Here is a 26,762-nt window from a genome sequence, read left to right as displayed (position 1 = left end):
AAAGATTTCCAAGGAAAGATTTCCCTTGGCAAGAGCAGAAAACAAAGCTCTGTACGGGCCACACACCAGCCACCCCACCGGCGTCTTACTTGTTCTCATTGCTTGCGTCGTAACGGGGCATAGGGTCTAGGTCATTCCCATTCACGTCACAGCTTGCCAGAGCATCCTGGGCCACAGAGGAGAGAGAGAAAGGATACAGATGTTCATTAATTAGCCATGGACCTGAAGGCTCATGACTCCTTAAACACATTTCTGCAAGAGAGTAATTAGATTAAATAAAACACTCATGGTCCAGTGGCGTCAGAATGCCTTGTTCGATAACGATCAGTGTCATATTTTGTCCCATAAAGGTGAAGAAATACTCTCTACAGACCAAAGATGTGCTCAGTCCATCCTTCTAGCACTGTTCCCCATACCTCGCATTGACCCTTCACCCCAATACCCACCTACTCCGCAAAGTACTACTAGACCACCTAGAAGCAAAGTGATTTATTCTTCATAGACTCTCCCTCTATTGCTTACTTCATTTCTTGAGTGTGCAAATACATTATCACAATTCAGAGATTTCTGGAGACAAAGATCATTCACAAATAACGGGCAAGTCAATTAAAGATGAATATTAGAAATCTACTGTATCAGGTTATCTTATGACCTCTATGAGGGAATATTTGTCTGGTTTCAGATGTTTTATCTACTATGAAAGGGTCCACAATTCAAGACTTCTTATTTATACCCAATGGGCTTTTGCCCCAACTAAAACAATAGTTTTACTTTATGTCAAGGTTTCAAATGAAACAGAGGTTTCTCTGAAACCAAAGCTGCATTTATTTGCTTTTTTAAATAATTTTGAAAAATATTCAAATTTCTAAGAAAAAAAAATTAGTGGATTATTCCATCATTCAAATTTATATCACAGTAGACAGAACTAATTTAAGATGTTTTGAATTTTCTTATGCTTTATGATTTCTGTTATCAGTTTTAATAAAAGTAAATGCTCTTTGCTTTCTGCTTTCTTATCAAAGACTCTTGTTTCTGAAAATAACTTATAGGTACAGGGAGTTTGAAATGTTTGGGGGAAGTAAGTAAAATACACATGACATATAAAGATAGTAAGTCCTGCTTCCCATACAGAGAAACACAAAGCAGCCCAGCTTAGTGTTCATTCAAGCATGAAGGGTGATATCATCTAATTTTACTCATAAGAAAACAGAGGCCTGGGACAGGTTACGTAACTTGGCCACAGGCGTGAAATGAATTGCCTATGGAATGAAGACTGGAACCCAGGCATCCCATCCAATCCAATGTGCTCTTCTCTGCTTTCACCAGCTCTAACCTTAGGAGAACCAAAAGGGTACCTGTAACTGCACAGGTAAATTCTAGAGAATTTTCTTTCAAGGGAGGAAAAAAAATGAAAAAAGGTAAAGAATGCAATCACATTTAGGTTAAGGCTCTTTGTATTTAATCAGATGCATTTCAATGCAGTGGAGAATAGGAATGCTCTATAAAAACTGCACTGCATATGGTGAGAAGTCTTTCTTATCATGGACAGCCATAGTTCTGTTCTTTATATGACCTGGGCTAACTCATTTTAGTGTTCAGGCCTCAGTGTCTACCCTGTAAATGAGGAGTCTGAACTGAAGTTCCTTTGTAAGTTCTAAAGTCTGTTCTGTGAAGACCACGCTTACCTGTGTGTGCTTGGAGGCAGGGTGAGGGCAGCCACTCAAATGTTTGGTTCAAATGAGAACTAAATGAATTTGCAGTTCCTCCTCTCTCTCTCTTTTTCAACCTTAGGGAAAATCATCTAATTTAGGAGAAACTGTTTCAAAATTTCATTGTAGAAATTGACTTGTGAGGTTTCTTGGCTGAATTTTTGAAATGAAAAGGGCAACAGGATTGAATACTGAGACGAAAAGCTAAAGTTGATAAAGTATCAGGTGATATTGGGTGACCCTGAGGGAAGGAAGGTCTTCATAGGTTAGGAATTGGGGTGGCTGTGTGAGCCAGCGGTAGTTTCTGATGTGTCTAGGAAGTGACTTGGAAGTGTCTTATCTGCAAAGATAAAAGAATCTTTTCAGGTTTATCTGACAAAAGGAAAACTAATCTGAGATTAAGGGTCATGCAATAAGTAATATTGAGCAAATGAGAAAGAAACACTGGAGAAAATATATGGACATTTCTACCTAAATGGTTTCATGTGAAGTTGAAGCAGTATTTGAGAGAGAGGGCAGAGGAGAGATGGCAACAGAGACAAACTGATTCTACTGTGAGGAGAAACCAAGCCTTCCCAGGCTGAAGATAAACGGTGAGAGAGAGAGAGAGAGAGAGAGAGAGAGAGATAGCAGATTTCAAGAGGACATTATGTTCTTTTCTTGGAATCTCAGCCTTAAAGAAAAGGCCACGTCCATTCTGAGTGCATCCACTACAAGGCTCCTCAGGGCCGCTGCTGTGTCCACCAGTTACTGAGGAGCAATGAGGAGAGAAAGCAGCAGGCCTGTGAGAATGGCGAATCCTCTGTACTGATGTGTTTAGGGAACCTACGGGCCAAGCCTCTCTCAGGACTCCCACCAGCTCAGGGCACAGTGAGATAGGCTGGCCTTGCTGACGTTGCTCCTTTAACGACCATGAATATATTCAGTTCAGTTCAGTTCAGTTGCTCAGTCGTGTCCGACTCTTTGTGACCCCATGAATCGCAGCACGCCAGGCCTCCCTGTCCATCACCAACTCCCGGAGTTCACTCAGACTCATGTCCATCGAGTCAGTGATGCCTGCCAGCCATCTCATCCTCTGTCGTCCCCTTTTCCTCCTGCCCCCAATCCCTCCCAGCATCAGAGTCTTTTCCAATGAGTCAACTCTTCGCAGGAGGTGGCCAAAGTACTGGAGTTTCAGCTTTAGCATCATTCCTTCCAAAGAAATCCCAGGGCTGATCTCCTTCAGAATGGACTGGTTGGATATATTGGGTTGACCCAAAAGTTCATCCAGGTTTTTCAATACAATATTACATGAAAACTTGAGGAAACTTTTGGCCAACCCAATAGGAGAGAAGAAAAAAATCTGGAGGTGTAGTCCTCTGAGTTATAGCTTAGAATTTTCTGTGGGGCTCTTCTGTAAACACAGGGCAAATCCTGGCCCCTGACTTTCCTCCTTAAGGGTCAATATGAGTCCTGATTTCATCATGATTTAGAGCTGCTTGTCTTTTCAAGGCTGTGAAAGGAAATTCATAAGCTGATAGAAAATCACCAACTTCATTTTTTTTTTCAGTAACAACATGAAAACATTATAGGGAAACTCACACAACCAAAGCTTTGGAATTAAAAGAAGTCATGAAGTATAGAGAGGGACATGGGTAAAAGTGACTGAAGTCTTGATGGGTTTGCAGCAATACCAGTGTTCTAGTGGAAATAGTCGTCAACAGGAAAGAGATCAGAAGGCAATGTGGAAGGCACTGGTATGAGTGGGCTCCACCAGGAGTTTCTGCAGGGTCCTGACAGCAATCAGAGAGTTACATCTGCAGATACTAGGGAGTCACTGGAGGCTCTTCAGCAACAAAATGAATATTTTAGGGAGAACACTGAGGTATCAGGAAACACACATTTGGAGCAGAGAATGGCATATTAGGAGATACTTACGGACTTCTAACCAAACTTCCAGACCACCTGACTGCCTCTTGAGAAACCTATATGCAGGTCAGGAGGCAACAGTTAGAACTGGACATGGAACAAGAGATTGGTTCCAAATAGGAAAAGGAGTACGTCAAGGATGTATACTGTCACCCTGCTTATTTAACTTCTATGCAGAGTACATCATGAGAAACGCTGGGCTGGAAGAAGCACAAGCTGGAATCAAGATTGCCAGGAGAAATATCAATAACCTCAGATATGCAGATGACACCACCCTTATGGTAGAAAGTGAAGAGGAACTAAAAAGCCTCTTGATGAAAGTGAAAGAGGAGAGTGAAAAAGTTGGCTTAAAGCTCAACATTCAGAAAATGAAGATCATGGCATCTGGTCCCATCACTTCATGGGAAATAGATGGGGAAACAGTGGAAACAGTGTCAGAGTTTATTTTGGGGGGGCTCCAAAATCACTGCAGATGGTGACTGCAGCCATGAAATTAAAAGACACTTACTCCTTGGAAGGAAAGTTATGACCAACCTAGATAGCATATTCAAAAGCAGAGACATTACTTTGCCAACAAAGGTCCATCTAGTCAAGGCTATGGTTTTTCCATTGGTCATGTACGGATGTGAGAGTTGGACTGTGAAGAAAGCTGAGCGCCGAAGAATTGATGCTTTTGAACTGTGGTGTTGGAGAAGACTCTTGAGAGTCCCTTGGACTGCAAGGAGATCCAACCAGTCCATTCTGAAGGAGATCAGCCCTGGGTGTTCTTTGGAAGGAATGATGCTAAAGCTGAAACTCCAGTACTTTGGCCACCTCATGCGAAGAGTTGACTCATTGGAAAAGACTCTGATGCTGGGAGGGATTAGGGGCAAGAGGAGAAGGGGACGACAGAGGATGAGATGGCTGATGGCATCACTGACTCGATGGACGTGAGTTTGAGTGAACTCCGGGAGATGGTGATGGACAGGGAGGCCTGGCGTGCTGCAATTCACAGGGTCGCAAAGAGTCAGACATGACTAAGAGACTGAACTGAACTGAACCGAACTGAACCAAACTTAGGGAGAAGCTGGTGGAAAGGATATGTTTGGAGAGTAGGGGACAGAAGGGTCACTGACCTATTTACAGGCAGGAAATATCACAGAGGTAAAGCGGACTGAGAAACCCCAGGGACAGAAACCGACCTGTGTCCACTGAGCACTGGGCATCAGGACTGTGGTTTTCAGTGAAAGTACTGAGTCTCAGCCCTTTCACTTGCTCTGTGATCTCAGGCTTACCATATGTTCTGAGTCCTGGAATCATGGTTCTTTCTTAAACAAGGGAATTGGCTGATTCCTGAGGACTATGGGGAGAATATTCATTATTGTCCTTTAATAGGGGTAGAGGCAGAGAGAGAAAGAGACTCACAGAACAACTTGAGAAGAGTTATAAGTACACTTTCTCCATAAAGGAAAGTAGGAGTGTTATCTGGCTGCATGGATGAATTGTTGAGAGGAGCAGCTGTTGGCAGCAGCAGCTGGGGTTTCTGCTACCTTATCACCTGCTTTTTGTCATCACAATATCAAAGGCACAGGAAAGTGGATAGCATTATCTCCTGATTCCTGTCCTCTGAGAGAATCTTCTGTAAGATGGGAGCAATACATAACAGCTATTTTTCAGTGACTTTCCTCCTTTTGTTGTTGTTTAGTCACTAAGTTGTGTCTGACTCTTTTGTGACCCCGTGGACTGTAGATGGACTGTGGACTGTCAGGCTCCTCTGTCCATGGGACTTCCCAGGCAAGAATACTGGAGTTGGTTACCATTTCCTTCTCTAGGGGATCTTCCTAACCCAGGGATGGCACCTGCATCTCCTGCATTGGCAGGTGGAATATTTACCCCTGAGCCACCTGGGAAAGCTCCATGCTTTCCCCCATTTTGATCATCCTCACGTGAGTTCCATTGTTTCCCAGGAGGGAAGGCATTGTGACCACAGTAAACACTCACATAGTTTTGCATCAGATCTGGATGGGTCCTCTCGATGCCGTCGTCCAGGATAGTGACCACGATGTTCTTTCCCGTGTAGCCTCTCTTCCAGGCTCCTTCGATGTTCATGTCTGACTGGCAGGGATGCGTGTTGTCACTGCAGTGCTAAAGGAGGAAGAGGGAGAATTGGACATTGCAGATTACAAAAACGGAGAGGAGATGCGAGAATTACCTACTTAAGACAATACATTAATTTGGCGGATTGCCTGTTCAAGTAGAAGCACAGATCTCCAACATGACAACAGGGGAAGGGGGGAAGGAGAGATGTGGGTAAGGCAAGAGAAACAGAAATCTCTTCTGCCAGGTCTGCCTTAGATCCTTTGGGAAAACACGATAAGGTATCTCAACAGCAGAGCAATGAGTGCACCATTTTATTGTTAGCATTTATTAATGACACATAAAAAAGGCCTTGTAGCATTTCATTTATAAACCCAAACTAGATAACAGAAGAACATTATAATTTCTTAACCAGGCACCTAGTAAAGCCTGGCTACAAATGAGAAAAACCTCAGCAGCTTCTGTACAGTGTCAGCCAGAGGTGTGCCACTGCTGTGAGAAACCCGAAAAGAGAAAAAAATAACAATCTCCTCAAACTTCTTTCAGTAAATTAACAATGAGCATTGCACCATAATTTGCAGGGGGTGAACAGAGTCATTCAGCACTACTTTGAGAAGGGAGGGAAGAGGAGTGCACAGTCCAGACGGGGGACAGACACAGGAAAATGTGTGTGAGGGCTTTGAAGGGCAGGCTGAAGAGCCAGTGAACCTTAGCTCATTATGCGTAGTGATTTCATTCCACAATGGCTACAACATACAAACACATCAAGAGATGAATTAAACCGCAGTTCTTCCCAATATAATTGACTAGCATTCATCCAACCCACACAATTATTCCTTCAAAGTCCATCTCTGTGAAATATCCCTCTGAGTGGTATTGTTTTCCAGGTTCTTAAGGCTCAGTTAGAGGAACAAAGGAAAAGGGATGTGCCACTCTAGCCTACTGCCATGGCAACGCAAGCCACCCCAGGTCCACACCATTCACTATCTTCCTCCGGCTTTGTAACTGTTCAGCACTTCAGGAGGGGAGGAGAACGCGTGCTCTGTAGGCTCGAGGAATAATGACGACCCCACTGACACGGATTCATCTAACACATACTTTGCTGAGCGCTTATTGCACGCGGGGGAATAGCAGTGAACAAGGACAATGAGGTCCCCTGTCCTCGTGACCTCTCTAAATGGGAAACCCAGGTGCTAAAGAAAACAAAGAAGACTATTTGTAGCACTCCTTATGTTTTAAAGGAATTGAAGAGGGTAATATGGCAGTCAATACTGAGGGGACTGAGTACACACCTCTCTCGGAAGGATGGTCAAAAAAAGACCCCAGTTTTTGAGAAAGTGAAATGTGAGTTGAGATATGTCTGAAGAGAAAGAGCTGGCTTGCCCAAGAGCTCAGAGCTCATCTTGGTAGTGCTTGTGCTTAGTAGCTCAGCCGTGTCCAACTCTTTGCAACCCCATGGACTGCAGCTCGCCAAGCTCCTCCGTCCATGGGATTTTCCAGGCAAGATTAGTGGATGTGAGGGGAAATGGCACAGAAAGTAGCAGGTTAGAAGGGATAACAGAAGTCAGGTCATCCTGAGCTTTGTAGCCATGACTTGACTTCTATTTTAAATACAACCTAAATGAAAGTCCTTGAGAGTCCCTTAGACAGCAAGATCAAACCAGTCAATTCTAAAGGAAATCAACCCTGAATATTCACTGGAAGGTCTAACGCTGAAGCGCCAATACTTTGGCCACCTGAGGCGAAGAGCCAACTCATTGGAAAAGACTCTGATGCTGGTAAAGACTGAAGGCAGGAGGAGAAGGGGGCGACAGAGGATGAAATGGCATCATCAACTCAATGGACATGAGTTTGAGCAAACTCTGGGAGACAGTGAAGGACAGGAAAGCCTGCAGTCCATGGGGTGACAAACAGCCGGACATGACTCAGAGACTGAACAACAACAAAATGGAAGCTTACCTCTTTCCAAATTTCATCCCTCAATGTCACATAGTAACAAGTGGCAGACACCTCTAGTATCTCCTGACACGAATTTGTTAATTTATTCTCCAAAGGAGATTGCCTTTTGTTGAACATTATAAGTACACTTGAGTAGTTTTATGGATTCATTCTAACAAATGGTATACCCATCTTTCAACACAGATAATATCAATTTTGTTGAAAATAGAGGCTTATATATTTTATGAACATTTGCAACTTTCTGTTACTTTCTTGATTCCTTCTGGCACTTGAGGCCCTGCACACACTGACCCAAATTCCGTTCTCCCCTTGCTCCCCAGTTTTTGGAGTACAGCTTGGGAACAACTTCTTCCCAAAAAGCTTTCCTTCATTCTTCAGCCTAGTTGGCTATCTCTTCTCTTAGGAATGAAGACAGACAGACACATACATATATTTTGTTCTACACAATCTAACCCCTACACACTGAATTCTGCTTCACTATGGTTGACTGTTGAAACGTGTATGTAAATTTTGTCTCCTTTGACTGTAAGCCCCTAGAAGACTATGCATTAAACCAATTCTAATCTAGGATTTCAGTCAATATTAGCTGATCAATTACACCCCAAAAGTGAGGGCATATTCTCACTTTATATCCAAGTTCACAACTGCCAAATACTTGCTCCTCTGACCTCGTCAGAGATAGCCCAGCCAGCTAATGCTTGGTTAATAGATCACGAAAGAAATAGTGCAGGTTTCCAAAATGCCAATGTTTTTCGGAAGTCTCATTCTGGCCAACAGTTTGGGCCGCACCTAATCAAATATTTTAATTTAACAGAAAGCAACTCTGACAGGTTTCTATTTCATTTTTTCCTTTTTCAAAACCTGTTCTGGCCACCTGTGGTATCATTTGTGACATGAAGTAATGTTAATGTAGCCAAGAAGTGGGCCGGAGGAAGGAAGTGTACAGGAAATGGGTCACCCACACATGGGATGACCGTCCTGGAGTGGAAGGATGCTGCCTGAAATTGCAATTATGAAAATTGAAGAAAACCAGCCGTGTATGGAAAACATGTGTGTTCAAAGTGGAGCAATTAGGCTTCTTTCTTCCACCTCTGCTTTTGTTGAATCTGACTTCACCATTAAATATTTTTGTACCACTTTTTCTTTTCATCTGCCAACATGATACAGGAGAAAGAGGCAGGAGGGGAAATATCCAATTGATACTTTCATATGGATAATTTACTATTGCAGGTGGCTGAAATGTCAAAGAAAAAAAGATAATGAGAGCCAGGGGTGTTTCTGCAAGTCATAAGATTAGTGGACCCTTAAATCAGGACCCTTTAACCTGAATGTGACCTTTAGATTTTTAATACCTATTTCAAGTGGTCCAGGCTTCTGAACGTGTTTCTAATGTTGCTTCATATGCCCAAGATACCCAAAGAGCAAAGACTGAAGAGAATATCGATTCCAGTCAACATGGCCCAAGTGAAAAGGAATTAATCATTTCCTTAACTGCCTGATCAAAATGGTCTTTAAATTGGACTCTATTTATTTGACAGCAATCTATGTTAGAGCATCACCCAAAGGCCAAAGGAGCACATATTAACTATGACTTCCTCATACTCAGTCCGCCATGTTGAGAACTGGAGGAACTAATAAAACTAGTTTCTGGAATTCTGTTACCACATATGCAGTCCCCAGACTGGTATTCAAAAAAGGGATGGGTCAGAAACTTCCAGCTTATTTGAAGCAGATGAAAAACACATATTTGCGCTGTATAGGTACAATAAATATTCACAGTAAATTTAGGTACCTTCAGCTTTGAAAAATGTCTTGTGTTTCAATGATGGTCTACACGTAGATGACAAAGTATTTAGAAAGGACACAAAGCAGCAAATATGTGCAGAAACAATGGTTACTACATGGTCTCTCAGTGTTCTTATCTGTAAAACCTTTTATTCTTTTCAGGAATGAAATTTTAGGGAGATTGTTCTGTGAGTTCTAGCAACAGCCTCTTCCATACCAGGGCTATGAGCTATTTTGCTTATAAACCACTCTGGGTGTGTCCACTTCTCTTGTGTCTTTATAAACATATCACAGTGCTTGCTCAATGAAAGAACAGTTTGTACCCAAAATAAACACCTTTGTTATGCTCTCACCATCATTTTCTTCAGACTGGGGGGTGGGGAGGAACCCTCAGTGTCATTGTTTTTAAACTTTTCCAGGTTCTTAAGGTCTCTAATGAACTGCCAATTTATATGCTGCCAATAGCCTGTTAACATTGAAAACATCTGTTGTTCATTGTCATTGATACAGTGGTTCATAAGACTGCATCTCTGACTATACAATGATAATAAAAGAGTAGAATTAAATATAAATATCTGCTTTAAGAAACAGACTCAAAGACCCAGGAAATAAATTTATGGTTACCAAATGGGGGAAGCAAGGGAGGGATAAATTAGGATCTTGGGATTAATAGATACACACTAATTATATAAAATCGATAAAAAACAAAGTCCTACTGGATAGCATAGGACACAATGTTCAATGTCTTATAATTATCTATAATGGAAAATAATCGGAAAAAAAGAAAATATATATTCTGAATACCAGAAACTAACACAACATTGTAAATCAACTATACTTCAATAAATATAATTAAAATGTAAAAATCTATTTTATAGACAAACTCAGAAACATATCTAGTTAACTTATTAAGGTGTAAATATGCCTGGAATTCTTTGTAAAATCTGGAGTCTAAGGTTCTAAGAAATGGAAAAAAATAAAATCGTTACTCCTTTAAGTGGACATAGAACTGACATCTAGATTCTTACCATAGCCAAGCATTGTACTAATCCCTTTATATGAACTAGCTTTATGTAAGACTCAGAACAGCTGGAGGGAGGTACTTTTATTATCTCCTTTTAACAGCTAAAGAACACAGGACTTAATCAGCCTTTAACCTTCTAGAGGTCAAACAGCTGGTCAATAGCAGAATTAGGATTCAAAACCAAGCAGTCCTATGTTCTAAGGAGAAATAGATTACTATGAAATGATGATTCTCTTCATTATTTTGAGATTTAGGTTAGGCAAACTTGAAAGGACAATTGATCTTTGTAAGGATAGCTAAGATGATCAGAATAGTTTTTATTTGTGGCTGGGGCCTCAGCTGGTGGTTGGAGATTACAAACAGGGTGTAGGAAGAGAGAATGGTGTCCAACTATTTTCTAGTACATTGGTCAAATGACCCCCTATGAATCATCATATTTTACTTCACATATTTATACTAGTATGCCAACTCTGCTGGAACCATGAATTACATCTACCATCATATGGGTTGAGGCTTCCCTGGTGGCTCAGACAGTAAAGAATCTGCCTGCAATGTGGGAGACCTGGATTCAATCCCTGGGTTGGGAAGATCCCCTGGAGAAGAGAACAGCTACCCACTCCAGTATTCTGACCTAGAGAATTCCAAGGACACAGGAGCCTGGCAGGCTACAGTCCATGGGGTTGCAAAGAGCTGGACATGACTTAGTGACTAAGCACACATAATATGGGTTGACCAAATGAACTTTTTGGCCAACACAATTTAACTGGTGGAAAATTATATCTCACTCACAAAATTTTAAGAGTGTCCCACTTAATACCAAAAAAAAATTTTTTTTAATAAAAAAAATTAGAAGAAATGTTGTATAAAAATGCCAAATAGAGGATAATGAAAATAAACCTAGCTCCTAAAACTCCACTCATAAATGAGAATCAAAAAAAACTGAGGCAGCATAGTCAGTAGATCTTTGACAAAGGAGTGAAGGCAATATAACGGACCTAAGATAGTCCCTTCAACAAATGGTGATGGAACAACTAGACGTCCACATGCAAAAAAACAAAAGTGGGGGGACTTCCCTGGCAGTCCATGGGTTAAGAATCCACTTGCCAATGCAGGGGACATGGGTTCAAGCTCTGGTCTGGGAAGATCCCACATGCCACGAAGCAACTAAGCCCACACACCAAGTGCTACTGAGCCCGTGTTCTAGATTCCATGTGTCACTACTGAAGCCTGGGCACCCTATAAGGCAGTGATCTGCAACAAGAGAAAGTGAGAGTGAAGTCGCTCAGTCGTGTCCGATTCTTTGCGACCCCAGGGACTGTAGCCTACCAGGCTCCTCCATCCATGGGATTTTCCAGGCAAGAATACTGGAGTGGTTTGCCATTGCCTTCTCCAAGAGAAGGCACCACAATGAGTAGCCCACTGTTGCAGAAGACACAGAAAGCCTGTGAGCAGTAACGAAGACCCACCACATCCAAATAAATGAATAAATAAAATTTAAAAAAAGAATCACATCTTTTGCGACAATTAACTCAAAATAGCTCATAGACTTTAATATGAAATGCAAAACTAAAATGAAATCCTAGAAGATAACATAGGAGAAAAATCTAGATGATCTTGTGTATGTTGATGACTTTTTAGATACAACACTAAGGACATAATGCATGAAAGAAATTACTGAAGAGATGGAAACTTCTGCTCCATGAAAGACAATGTCAAGAGAAGGAGAGGACAAGCCATAGGACAGGAAAAAATAGTTGCAAAAGGACTGTTGTTCGAAATGTACAAAGTACTCTCAAACTCAACGGGAAGAAAAAAAAGTCAATTAAAAAATGAGCCAGGGACCTTTATAGACACCTCACTGAAAAAGATGATACACATAAAGTAAATAAGCATATGAAAAGATGTTCCAAATCATATGTCACCAGAGAAATGCAGATTAAAACACCTATTAGAATGGCTAAAATCCAGAATATGACACCACCAAATGTTGGTGAAGACGTAGAGCAACAGGAACTCTCTCATTCATTGCTGGCAGAAATTAAAATCATATAGTCACTTCAGAAGATTGCTTGGAAGTTTCTTAGAAAACTAAATATACTCTTAACCATATGGATCCAGCAACTGTGTTCCTTGGCATTTACCTAAAGTAGCCGAAAATTTAGTTCCACATAAAAACCTGCAAAGGGATACTACAGCAGCTTTATTCATAATTGCCCAAACTTGGCAGCAACCAAGATGTCTGAGGATGAATAGATAGATAAACTGTGGTGCCATGGAAAATGAAATATTATTTGGTGCTTAAAAAGAGATGAGCTAGCAAGCCATGAAAAGACTGGGAGGAAACTTAAATGCATATGACTGAGTAAAAGAAGTCAATCTGAAAAGGCTAAAAAATGTATGTTTCCAACTATATGGCATTCTGGAAAAGGCAAAACTATGGAGGAAGTAAAAAGATCAGTGGTTGATAGGGACTGAGGATCAGGGGACAAACAGGAGAGCACTAAGGATTTTTAGTGCAGTGGAAGTGCTCTGTATGAAACTATAATGATGAATACACGTCACTGTACATTTGTCTAAACCCACAGAATGAACACCACGAAGAGTTAATCTTAATGTAAACTACAGATCTAGGATATAAGATGTGTCAATGCAGGTTCATCAACTGCAACAAATGTATCGCTCTAGAGGGAGATGTTGATATTGAGGGAGGCTGTGTATGTGTCAGGGTAGGCAGCATATGGGAAATCTCTGTACTTTCCTCTCCATTTGTTGTGAAGTTAAAACTACTCTTTAAAAATTAGTCTTTTAGAAGAAAAGAAGATGAATTTCACAGAGCAGCCAAAGGGTAACTGGATGATCTATGAATTTAGTTTAGTGGACAAGCTTTCTCTCATTTGTAAATTTTGTGATCCTCTTTGAATCTTTCCAAGCCTGATACATCTTGAATTAGAAACTTTCAGTACTAAAAACATTTAAGAAAGTAAAAACAATAAGCCAACAACAACAGCAATAACAAATCTTGTTTTCTTTAAGGAATTTCAACATGTCTTGTCTTATTGTTTGGAGACCCGGTTTCAGCTACATTACCTGACCATGATGATAAAGGGTAACCAGTCTCTGAAACTTACTGGATATTTTTGCAACACTAAGACTGAGCTTACCTTTACATATATGGTCCTCTGCATGTGCTATGGTTCTCACTATTCTCAAATAGCTCAGATTAAAAAACCAGATCCAGATTTCAGATCTGGAAATCTGGATCTTAAACCACACCTCCTTCTCTCCTGTTTCCTTTGATTTTCACAGCACCTTGCAGTTCAGGTCACTGGTTCTGATCCACTACTTTTAATCTTTAACTCAGTTTAGATTTTCAATCTATCCTCCCTGGCATTAAAACAATTTTATCAATCCCCTACTACATTCTGGCCACTATATGGTCAAAGCAACGTTATTACACTCAAGTCCTTGAAGTCCAGTTTGTATGACAAACAAGGAGCTTACTTTTCTTTCTTTTTTTTTTCCAAAAACAACACAAGTATTGTAACAGGAGTTCTCAGGGTATTGTGGGAACATGGAACCCAGTCAGGGGAATGTGTGGGAAGGCTGAGACCACTTCTGAGAGAAAATGACATTTAAGCCCCCAAATATGAGTTGACTAGCCAGAGGGCAAGCAAGGGACAAGGAGAATGTGTTCACATAGCTCAACCTGATGCTCTGTGACAATCTAGAGGAGTAGGGAGGGAGGGAGGTTCAAGAGGGAGGGAACATGTATATACTTATGGCTACTTCACATTGTATGGCAGAAACCAGCATGACTTTGTAAAGCAATTATCCTCCAATTAAAAATAAATTTTTAAAAAGTGGATGTGTTTATTTTTTATGAGGGTATAGAATAATCCAAGAGAGACTGGAATGCTCAAAAAATGGAAAAAAATTCAGTACCGCTGAAGGATACAGATGTGAGAGGTGGGGGGAAGATGAGAAAAATGGAGAGAGATGAAACTGGAGAGGCCAGACTGCAAACGTTCCTACAAGCCATGTTTTTTTCCCCCCCTAATTTTTGAACTTTATCATAATTTGATGAAAAGACCATTCAAGAGTTGTAAGATAGGGACGGACATGGTTTGGATGCCTAAAGTGCGTCTTAAACTTAATTCTCAAGAAAAACACTTGATCTCCACCCTCTCTGACCTCTCCAAAGCTGCTCAGGCCCAGGCTTCTCGCCTCCCCTACAACAGTGCATGGCATCTACAGCTGGTCTCCTCTATAGACACCCATCAGCAAATCCTTCCCAACAGCTATAGAACCTGACCTCTTCCCACTATTTTCATGGCTACAAACCAACTTTAGCTACTATCATCTCTTATTCCTCTAAGGTCTATTTTGCATACAGTAGTAATAGTGATCTTTATAAACTGTGTCAGAGTTATTCTCAATAAATATTCCAATAATTCCCAGTGACTTTACCTCACACTTCCAATATACTCCCTGTCTATTCTACAGCCTATAAAGTGCTCGTGACCTGATCTGGAGCTGTCTCCCTGACCTTCTGACCCATCCCTCTCATTCCCATTCACTCCATTCCACCACACTGTCCTCTCCCTCTCCAACCCTACTCCCACCTCAGAGCCTTGACACTTACTATTCTCCCACATGTGGATGTTCTTCCTCAGAGTCTGCGAGGCTCTCTCTCTTGTGCCCCAATATCACCTCCTAAGAGAGGCTCTTCCTAGTAAACCTATCTGAGATAGCATTCTGTGTCACTCTCTGCCCTTGACTCTGATTTCCCTTTCTTCATAGCACTCCTGCCTACCACATTATCTATCGATTTGAATCTTTACTGTTTGTCTCCCACACTGGATTGTAAACTCCATGAAGGCAGTCACTCTGCCTTGTTTTTTCTGTATTTGCATTGTCTAACACACAGAAGTTCAATAATTATATACCAACCGAAAGAACAGATTGAGTTTTAAGAAGTCATTATGGGTCTTCCCGAACATATAGGAAAGCATGGAGACCAAACCTGAAGAGAGAACTAGTGATTGAGAGATGACAGAGGTCTAGATTAGTGGAACCGTAGAAACCATAGTATTTGATATACAACAGGCATTCTACATAAAATCATGAGTTTTCATGGCAACATGTGTATCCATTGCAAGTTTTGCCTAAAGAAACAATAGTGGGGAGTAACCTGAAACATCAGGTGATCCAAATTCTTAATCGTTTGACAACATTCCCAGCCGGTGGTAATCCTCCTTCTACCTTGATTTGTCCAACCCCAGAGAGCTCACTGCCTTAAAGAGCTGGGTAGCACTAAGACTGGAGAAGGCGATGGCACTCCACTCCAGTACTCTTGCCTGGAAAACCCCATGGATGGAGGAGCCTGATAGGCTGCAGTCCATGGGGTCGCTAAGAGTCGGATACAACTGAGTGACTTCACTTTCACTTTCAGGCATTCTACAGATTTGTTGATAACAACAGTGAATGAATATGGTGAGAGAAGAGAGAGGAATCAAGAAAGATCAAATATCTGGCTTGGACTACAGAGCAAACGATCACTTATTGAGAAAAGGAACACAGGAAGAGGGAAAAATTTGGCTGGAGAATGAAAATAGTGAGTTCAGTTTTAGAGACACAGAAATTTAAATAACATCCAACAGGAGTAGCCTATATAGTGATTGGATATGTGGATCTAAAGTTTCTTTCTGCCCAGATCCACAAGTGAATTCTTCCTAAAATATTGGCATCATGCTGTCATTTCCCACCTCAAATCTATTTCACATCCATAAAGCACGAACATCTTGGCCTCTGAGCTGCTTCACAAGCTGGCAATGAGCACACACTGTCTAGTGCCATTTGTTGCCTCAGAGTGCAAATTCCCTAAGGGCCATATATATAGTGTATACATTTGACGGTCTTAGCAAATTCAAGGTCATCACCACCTGTGGCTGACAGCAAACACGGACCCAATTTCCACCATTCCCTGTGCCTATAGCACATGAACTCCTCATGAAGCAAGAGGGTTTTTCTTCACCTTTTGATTCTGGGTGGGCCTGGTGACTTGCTTTGGCCAAAAGAGTGTAGCAGAAGTAACAGTGCTCCATTTCCATACTTCCTACATTCTTCCTGGCTGCCATGTGTACAAGCCAAGGTAGCCTGCTAGCAGCCGGGAGACTATATGGAACAGATAAAACTGTCCCAGCTGAACTCACACCAAACAAGTTAGCCCCCAGCTGACCTAGAATGGCTCACAGATGCATCTGTGAGTCAAATTCAGCTCCAATTTCAGACATGCAGAATCATAAATCTAACAAACAGCTGTTGCCTTAAACTACAAAATTTCGGGAGTGGTCTTTATACAGCAAAAACCAACTAACACATAAAGTTATAAGTCTGAGGAAACTAAGCCAAGCCAGAAAGAAAGGGTGAGAAATCAGCAAATCAAGGTGAACTATTGATAGCTTATCTAGAAGCAAAAAAGAATTGATTTTGTAGTTGAGGAGGAGGCACAGTAAGAATGCTTAATGTATCAAATATACAATTTGAAAGCAAATTCAAAGTTCCCTGGGATTAATTCCCTTCACAGGAAGCTCAGTGCTTTCCTGCTCATCCCACGCAGCCCTCATATCAGCAATTTCTAATTTTATATAGGTTTTATCTTCTCAATGAAATTTCAAGCTTCTTGTAGTAATGAAGTCGTCATTACAAATTTTAATAACCTCTGGAGTTCCTAGTAAAAGTGCTCAACAATTTATAAATTGATATTCAATGGAGAAGGCAGAAGTAAATTCTGAGATAAAATGCAGAAGAAAATTTACATAGGTAACACGTAAATGGAGGTAATAGAAAAGGTTCAAATAAGATCTAGAAATCTTTTCTTTTGCTCATGGCCCATAATAGGGCATCTAGTTATTCAACTTTACCAACAAAAGATTTAAAAAATACCAAAAGATTCAAGAAATAATAGGAAATGTGCAAGGACTAAAGCCTTCACCAGGAATTATACAAGAAAAAAGGACCATCAATGAAATATTTCCTCATTCATAAAAAGCAACAAAATTGAGTCACCCATGATGTGGCTGAACCTAGAACCTGTCATACAGAGTGAAATAAGTCAGAAAGAGAAAAACAAATATTGTATATGGAACTGAAAGTCGCTCAGTCATGTCCGACTCTTTGTGACCCCATGGACTATACAGTCCATGGAATTCTCCAGGCCAGAATGCTGGAATCCCTTCTCCAGGGGATCTTCCCAACCCAGGGATCAAACCCAGGTCTCCTGCATTGAAGGTGGATTCTTTACCATCTGAGCCACCAGGGAAGCCCTTGGGATAAATTAATATATATTAACACATATATATGTAATCTAGAAAAATGGTACTGATGAACCTATTTGCAGAGCAGGAATAGAAATGCAGATGGAGGGAACAGATTTATGGACTCAGGGATGGGGGAAAGGAGGGAGTGGGACGAACTGAGATGGTAGCATTGACATACGTACACTACCATGCGTAAAATAGCTAGCTAGTGGGAGCCGCAGTATAGCATAGGGAGCTCAGCACAGTGCTCTATGATGACCTAGAAGGGTGGGATAGGGGTGGGGGGAGGGAGATTCAAGAGGAGGGGACATGTGTATACATATGACTGATTCACATTGTTGTATAGCAGAAGCTAATAACTACATTCCAATAAAAAAGGACATTCATTTGGGGGTACTGAGTATACTAATGCCCCGCTAATGATGTTCAATACTCTTGGCAGATGTCAGAAGAGATGCAACACTGTGACACATGAGCCATTATCCCCTTACAGGCTGTTTGGAAGATTCTCCTGGCCAGAGAAGAATTTGGGGATGCAAGTCTGTTTCCTCTGGAACAGTACAGGGTATGATGCTTCAAAGTAAACACTTCTTGACCCTTCTCTGGTATCCAGTCAATGGCTTAATGTTAATACTATTTTTCTTCTACGTCATGCAGTAAATTCTTCCATGAGTTGAGGAGACATTTGGTGTTACCAAATGACTTTTCCTGATTATGAATCAAGCACCAAATATTCATAATACACTATTCTTTGTCCAAACTGTGCAATTAGTAAATTAGTAATTTGTCTTTGCTTAGGGATAATATCAATTGAAATGTTTTCCTCAAGAGTCTATAAAGCCAAGAAATAATTCCTACACTGGAGTTCAAGAAAATGAATTTGAGAAGCGACTCAGCATTATTTAATAATTATGCAAACATTAGCAAATAACAAACCTCATTCATTTCTAAAATGTAACTTCTTTACATAGTTTACAAAATTCTGCTTGCATAGAACTCTCTTACTCTCTTGTCTCCTTTATGTAGAAATCTAACTCAGAAACTCCTGTCTCTTCTTTTTTCAAGATCTCAGGAAGAAAAGCCAATAGATTGGAGGACTTTGCCTTTTCTTTACAGTGAGTAGGATGCAGCATACTTCAGATAGTTGGTTAGCAACTGACTTTAGAATTCAGTTGCTCCGCTATTTCTATTTTTCAATAGAAGTTTTCACAGAAGTTCCGAAAAGAAATGACAGATAACATTAAAAAAAATAATATTAGAGACCTTTAAGGTCAAGGAGGAAAAATCTGAATATCATTTGAAAATATGGGATATCTTCAAATACCCTAATATGTCATATTTCTTCATTTATATTGTTTCATAAATGGCAATATTCTTCTGAAACATAATAGTAGAGGCAGCTATTTTTCAGGCAAGGAAAAAAATCCATTTTACAGTTAGAAAAATAATGAAGAACTACTATAAACCTATTCCAGAATTTCCCAACCTTCAAGCATTCTGCCATCAGGTTTTGACCACATAATCATTTTCTCTTAGATGGTGGATGGACAGATGAATGGACAGAGGGACAAGAGTGGATAGACAGTGAAGGAAACAGACAACATATGCAGGTTTACCTTCCAAGGCTTATTATATTTTAATGTTCTTTTTTTCCAAATTTCTATTGAAGGAGGTGTACCTTTCCAGGATCCTGCAGAGCTTATGAACACTTCCACGCCCCTAAGTCAATTCTTCGAAAGGATATTTTCAATCAAGACCAAGTCAAAAAATGAAACATATGTATAAGGGAGAGGACACAGAAGGATGGAAGAGGAAGAGAGGGTCAAATCTGCATGACAGTGGAGCTACGCACAGTCAAGTGATGTCCAGAGCTGTTAGACAGCTCATACCTTTCCAGAAGAACCACTGGAACTTTCCTAATAGAACATAAACTTCAGTTTCTCTATGTATTTAAAGTTAACATAGAGAGCAGCATAAATCTGGTCTTAAATAGTGGTTTCCTTAATTTTCACCTCAAGAAAGATGAAAGTAGATACTTGAAAAGGACAAAAAAGGCATGTTAGTCTGTTGGACTTATATATATAAATTAATGGATATGGAATTTCAAAGTCTTAAGATTTTAGGTTTGCTTCTCTCTGGATATATGAGATTACTGACTCAACTTCCTGAAGGTTTGGAAGAATTTTCACTATGCTGTTTAACACGTCATTATCTCAAATATATTAGTTCTATAAGGAATCTATAATAATTGTGGTATAGAAACACTGAGAAGAGGGAGTAATATTATCAGTGTGTCAAAATTCTTATTCTTAAAATTAAGTGATTAAGTGATTATGTCACGAGAGGCAGGGTGGTCAAAGCTCACATGATCACGATTAGTTACAGACAAAATTTGAGTTCACCTTTGCTTTCCTGTCAATACAATAGCCCACTTGGGCACCCATGAATCTTTCCTTTTTCCTGATGACATTAATTCTTCAGATATAATCTAGTCTTTATGTTTTTATAGAATCAAAGAAGAGATCTGATATTTATAATGAATAAAAAAATAATTGTACTGCTTGGAGAGAAATTCCTTAGTATCCACAAATGTGGTTTATATTGTTAACTTTTTCTTTTTCCTGTATAGTACAAACCAATAATCCCAAAATTGAATGGCTGAAAAAATTATTATGGCACATAGTTCAATGGGTTGGCAGGGCTCAGCTGGGTGGCTCTCCCTTGGGGTCTCTATGTTGCTGCAGTCAGATGTTCACTGAGGCTACATGCATCTGAAGGCTTGACTGACATGGAAGTTTAAGATGGCTCATTCATTCACATGAACAGCTGGAGAATTTTCAACCTTCTGTGTAAGATTCAGTAATTAATTCAAACTTGTCCCAGTTGAGTTATCTGCAAGTCCTTCTGAAGGACATATTATCTATTATATAATGATTTTGTCCCATAATAGCTAGATGAATGGCAGATCCATTAACATTTCTCTACATTGGTTAACTGTCAAAACATTTCATTCATTCACTTATGTTTTATTAGTTTGTTTTTAATTTTCCAATGCTAATTAAATGATTTCTAGATGCTGAGCTTACATCAGGGAATGAGAAAACACATGGTGTGGACTTCAAAAAGTCTACATTCAAGTTAGAGTAGACAGATAATAGACAAATGAGATAAACAATATAATTAGAGATTATGGTAATAGATGTGAGAAGTCGACTCATTAGAAAAGACCCTGATGTTGGGAAAGATTGAAGGTGGGAGGAGAAGGGGACGACAGAGGATGCAACAGTTGGATGGCATCACCAACTCAGTAGACATGAGTTTGAGCAAGGTCCGGGAGATGGTGAAGGATTAGGGAAGCCTGGTGTTCTGCAGTCCATGGGGTTGCAAAGAGTTGGACACAACTGAGCAACTGAACAACATAAAGAAAATAAAAAAGAGCACTTGGATAGCAACAAGTGAAATGTGTTATTCAATTTATACCTTAAGTTCTTTACAATTTTACAGTTAATAGGTATCAGACAATAAACCCTAGCCTTAGAAAAGCAAGTTAGAGCAAAATTGAAATTTCAGGCCTATTATCATTTAAAGTTTAAAAAGTAAAACAAAAATATTATCACATTTCAAAGACAAAGTAAAATCAAAACATTTTCTAAGACAAACCTACAACAATAAAGAGTGTGACACATGCTACTACTGTGAGGCGTCTACAGAAAAATAAATCTATGCGGCAAAGCAAAAAAAAAAAAAATCTCACCTCTGACAATCAGCCAAATCAATTCAGATTGCTACTAAAAAGCCTGCTTTAATATTGGTCCTTCTAGACTAAGTAAAAATCATCATCGGAATCTCCCCGACATCTTGGCTTTCATTGCCCACTTGAAGACATAAACAAGTATAAAATCTACAAAGTGGCTTGAAAGGACAATGAAACATTTTGCTTGGACAGACCAATATGTCTAGTGCCTCTTCTCCTGTAACAAGTATAGATACTTCAGAAAAGATTAGGATTCCATAATGCATTTGATTAGCTACTCAATAAAGGAACCTACAGAGAAGATTGCCTCTTCGACTGGTGAGACTCTCCAGAGCCTAAAGTATAACGAGTAAGAAAACCAAGTCATTTGAAGTCATTTGTATCCTACACTAGTAAGCGTAATTGCGAACGTTTCCTTATTAATAAAAAATGTTGACTCCTTTAAAGAATTTAACCAAGCAACTAGCTTTAAAAGTATCCTACAGAATTCCTTCTGTTAAAGAAAAACAACAATTTCAGAAAAGGAGCTATACAAACAGAGCTGAACTTTATAGTAGCCCTTATAAGGGCATATTCAGGGTAAACTGGAATAGGACTCTTGGAACACAAGTCACATCGTTTTCCATTCGCTAATGAAAGCACTAATGTTAACACAATTAAATCCAACACTAACGTTTCAGCATTCCACAGACACATTCACAGGACTACATACACATTTTAGGACATAGTTTTCCAAGCATCTGTAGTCCTTCCTATCGAATTAGCAAGCTCTTTACGAGTAACTAATATAAATACTTCACAGACAATCATGGCCCAAAACATTCCCACATCTGACAGTGGTATGTTTACACCTTTGGATAGGAATTTCCAAAGTGGAAAAAGTAGAGAAAAAAGTAGAGAAAGATGTTGAAAGATGGAGACTTCATGTTGGACAGATCCAAAGAGCTGCTCATCCACCATGGCAGGAACACCTACGCACTTTCCATTCATTCAGCAGCACCTTACTTTCAGTAAAAGGGAAGAAAGCACGGGATGAACTACAAAGTGACAGATCACTGTATCCAAAAGACTAAGGAGAGCACACAGGCAAAAAACGAACTGCCTTTAAAAAGATGGGGTTCATCTATAAATCCTAAAGTTACTTTTCAGTGAGAAAGGGATAGTCTGGGATGTTTTTAGCTACAAAAAAGAAAGCCCAGTGAACCACAGTCACAAAGCTAATTATCACTTAAGAAATCAGGAAGCAGGGATTTCCAGTTTGGTGCAGTAGCTTAATGACATCAAGGAACCAGATTCTTTGTATTTGCTCAGCCACCATGCTTAGCTGACCTCTGTCCTCTGAAAGTGCCTCTTGGTTGCAAGATAATTGCCACCACTGCCCTTAGTATATTCCTCACCAGTATCCCAACTGGGAACGAAGGAAGGAAGGAAGAAGTCACAAAAAGGCTTTTCCTCACAGAGGAAGAAGCCTCTCGATATTAGTATTAGATGTTTACTTGACAAACAGTAAAAAGTTATTTATTGTTTATCTGAAATTCAAATTTAACTGGACACTTTGTATTTTTATTTACTAACTCTGGCAATCCTTAGTACCACTAATCTAACAAAAGGTAATTTTATCAAGTGAAGAGGAACTAAAGAGCTTCTTGATGAAGGTGAAGGAGGAGAGTGCAAGAGCCAGCTTAAGACTAAATATTAAAAAATCTAATATCATGGCATCCGGCCCCATTACTGCATGGCAAATAGAAGGGGGAAAAGTAGAAGTAGTGACAGATTTCCTCTTCTTAGACTCTAAAATCACTGTGGACAATGACTGCAGCCATGAAGTTAGAAGACTATTGTTTCTTGGGAGGAAAGCATTGACAAACCTAGACAGTGTGTTGAAAAGCAGAGACATTACTCTGCCAACAAAGGTTCGTGTAGTCAAGGCTATGGTTCTTCCCAGTGGTCACTCAGAGGTGGACTGTAAAGAAGGCAGAACGCCAAAGAATTGATACCTTCAAACTGTGGTGTGGGAGAAGACTCCTGAAATTCCCTTGGACAGCAAGGAGATCAAGCCAGTTAATCTTAAGGGAGATCAACCCTGAATATTCACTGGAAGGATTGATGCTGAAGCGTAAGTTACAGTATTTTGGTCATCTGATGCGAACAGGTGACTCCTTGGAAAAATCCCTTATGCTAAGAAAGACTGAGGGCAGAAGGAGAAAATGGCATCAGAGGAGGAGATGGCTGGATGGCATCACCGATGCAATGAACATGAACTTGAGCAAACTCCAGGGGATGGTGAGGGACAGGGAGGCCTGGCAGTGTTGCAAAGAGCTGGATACAACTGGGCAACAGAATAACAACTTCTTTATAAAATGATAATAATTTGTCTTGTAGTTTAGCCAACTGCATCTATGTTTCTCAAGGAAGAATTAAGATTGCTATAGTAGAGATTTAAAGAGAAGGAAATATGCAGTGTTCACTGTTCTTCATATCCAGCATAGACTCTGAAGAATCTAATCCTGGCTCCAGTAGGATAATGAAAACCACCTAAATCGCAATTTCTGCAAAAAAAAAAAAAAAAAAATACACATACACAAATATAGATCAAATAGGAAAAAATATTAAAATACTGATAATATATCTACATCATCAGGTCAGGTCAGATCAGTCGCTCAGTCGTGTCCGACTCTTTGCAACCCCATGAATCGCAGCACGCCAGGCCTCCCCGTCCAACACCAACTCCCGGAGTTCACTCAGACTCACATCCATCGAGTCAGTGATGCCATCCAGCCATCTCACCCTCTGTCGTCCCCTTCTCCTCTTGTCCCCAATCCCTCCCAGCATCAGAGTCTTTTCCAATGAGTCAACTCTTCGTATGAGGTGGGCAAAGTACTGGAGTTTCAGCTTTAGCATCAGTCCTTCCAAAGAAATCCCAGGGCTGATCTCTTTCAGAATGGACTGGTTGGATCTCCTTGCAGTCCAAGGGACTCTCAAGAGTCTCCTCCAACACCACAGTTCAAAAGCATCAATTCTTCGGCGCTCAGCCTTCTTCACAGTCCAACTCTCACATCCATACATGACCACAGGAAAACCCACAGCCTTGAGTAGACGAACCTTTGTTGGCAAAGTAATGTCTCTGCTTTTGAATATGCTATCTAGGTTGGTCATAAGCTTCCTTCCAAGGAGTAACTGTCTTCTAATTTCATAGCTGCAGTCACCATCTGCAGTGATTTTGGAGCCCCCCAAAATAAAGTCTGACACTGTTTCCACTGTTTCTGCATCTATTTCCCATGAAGTGGTGGGACCGGATGCCATGATCTTCGTTTTCTGAATGTTGAGCTTTAAGCCAACTTTTTCACTCTCCACTTTCACTTTCATCAAGAGGCCTTTGAGTTCCTCTTCACTTTCTGCCATAAGGGTGGTGTCATCTGCATATCTGAGGTTATTGATATTTCTCCTGGCAATCTTGATTCCAGTTTGTGTTTCTTCCAGTCCAGCGTTTCTCATGAGGTACTCTGCATATAATTTAAATAAACAGGGTGACAATATACAGCCTTGACGTACTCCTTTTCCTATTTGGAACCAGTCTGTTGTTCTATGTCCGGTTCTAACTGTTGCTTCCTGACCTGCATACAAATTTCTCAAGAGGCAGATCAGGTTAGCTGGGAGAAAAAAATTATAACAAACCTCAAGTTACACATTAGCAGGAGAAAAACACACAAATCCTACAGAAGCAGCTCTGGAGATGACATGGGGCAAAAAAAAGTCAGGTGAAGACTGAGCAGAGATAAAGAGAGCAGAATCCCAGTGGTGATAGAACAGATAAAATAATCATGTAGTGCAAAGGAGCAGAGATTCTGGGGAGAGGGGGCAACTTGAAAGGAACACTCCTTGAAGAGGTGATAGAGAAGGATATAAGAAAGAGATGAAAAGTAGAAGTAAAGAAACGAAATAAAAAGAAAATCACAAAATCAAGACAAACCATCTTCCTTCAACTCCTTCCAAAAACATTGATCAAAACAAATAAACTTTACCAAAATACTAGCACTACTGAACTCTGGAACTTATTAACAAGTCATCCAAATTCCCACAGCTTTCTATATACAACTGCTACTAATGGGCTAAGAAAATAAAACATTTCAAAGTGAATGGAAACCAGTATAAAAATATTCATTCACTATTTCTACAAGAATATGATATACAGTGAATCTAAGTACTCCAGTTTGTAGAAATTCTGCTCAAAAATGCAAGAGGAAAAAAACTGCAACATAACACCTGAAGCAAAGTGAAATACACTAAAATAAAAATCTGTAGATATGAAACTATAGCTCATATAAAACATTTAAAAATATACATGGACAGAAAACATAGATGTGAAACTAGAGTTGACTAATCTTGCAAATAAAGTAGAAATTAAAAATTGAGAGAGTTGATTCAACTGAAAGTATAATCAAGAACACTGAGAAAAGGCATAAATACATGAAAAGGACAAAAAAAAGTAGAAGTCAAAATGACCCAAGAGCAAGTAACTAATAAAGAAAATGGCATAAAGATCTAATTTTTAACAATACTCTTTAAAGAAAATTGATTGAAAAAAAAGAAGAGTCACTTTCAAGGAAAGAAAAATCAACCAAGATATTCTTCAAGTATCAAGGCTTTACAATTACATTAATACAATTAAGAGTTCAGTTCAGTTGTTCAGTTGTGTCTGACTCTTTGTCACCTCATGGACTGCAGCACTCCAGGCTTCCCTGTCCATCACCAACTCCTGGAACTTACTCATGTCCATTGAGTCAGTGATGCCATCAAACTATCTTATACTCTGTCATCCCCTCCTCCTCCTGCCTTCAATCATTCTGAGCATCAGGGTCTTTTCAAATGAGTCAGTTCTTCACATCGGAAGATCTCAGGGAAAACCACTATTGCAAGCCCCTCCTAGGTAGTCTGGTAGAGAATGGGCTTTATTCAATCAAGATGTGGCTTAGTCACTAGGTCGTGTCTGACTCTTGTGACCCCATAAGCTGTAGCCCTCCAGGCTCTTCTGTCCATGGGATTTCCCTGACAAGAATACTGGAGTGAGTTGCCATTTCCTTCTCCAGGGGATCTTTCTGACCCAGAGATTGAACCCAGGTCTCCTGAACTGCAGGTAGATTCTTTACTGACTTAGCCACCAGGGAAGCCTATCCAATCAAGATATGACCTGCAAAATAACTGAGAGTGCACATGAAATATATATTTAA

General features: G+C 40.0%; 1 protein-coding gene across 3 annotated transcripts in view; it reads right to left on the bottom strand.

Moving 5' to 3' along the window:
* Positions 1 to 26,762, bottom strand: part of PCSK5 (proprotein convertase subtilisin/kexin type 5) — a 519,637-nt gene that overhangs the window by 374,551 nt on the left and 118,324 nt on the right. For all 3 annotated transcript variants that reach the window (XM_027549490.1, XM_027549491.1, XM_027549492.1), the window contains exons 4-5: positions 5,598 to 5,741; positions 90 to 166 (exon numbers count right to left, since the gene is read on the bottom strand). In XM_027549490.1, coding sequence (XP_027405291.1) covers positions 90 to 166; positions 5,598 to 5,741 — 221 coding nt within the window. The remainder of the gene's footprint in view (positions 1 to 89; positions 167 to 5,597; positions 5,742 to 26,762) is intronic.

This window comes from Bos indicus x Bos taurus, chromosome 8 (assembly GCF_003369695.1).
Source record: "Bos indicus x Bos taurus breed Angus x Brahman F1 hybrid chromosome 8, Bos_hybrid_MaternalHap_v2.0, whole genome shotgun sequence".
Classification (NCBI taxonomy): Eukaryota; Metazoa; Chordata; class Mammalia; order Artiodactyla; family Bovidae; genus Bos; species Bos indicus x Bos taurus.
Note: the sequence above shows the minus strand (reverse complement) of the source record. Positions and strands in the feature narration are given on the sequence as shown.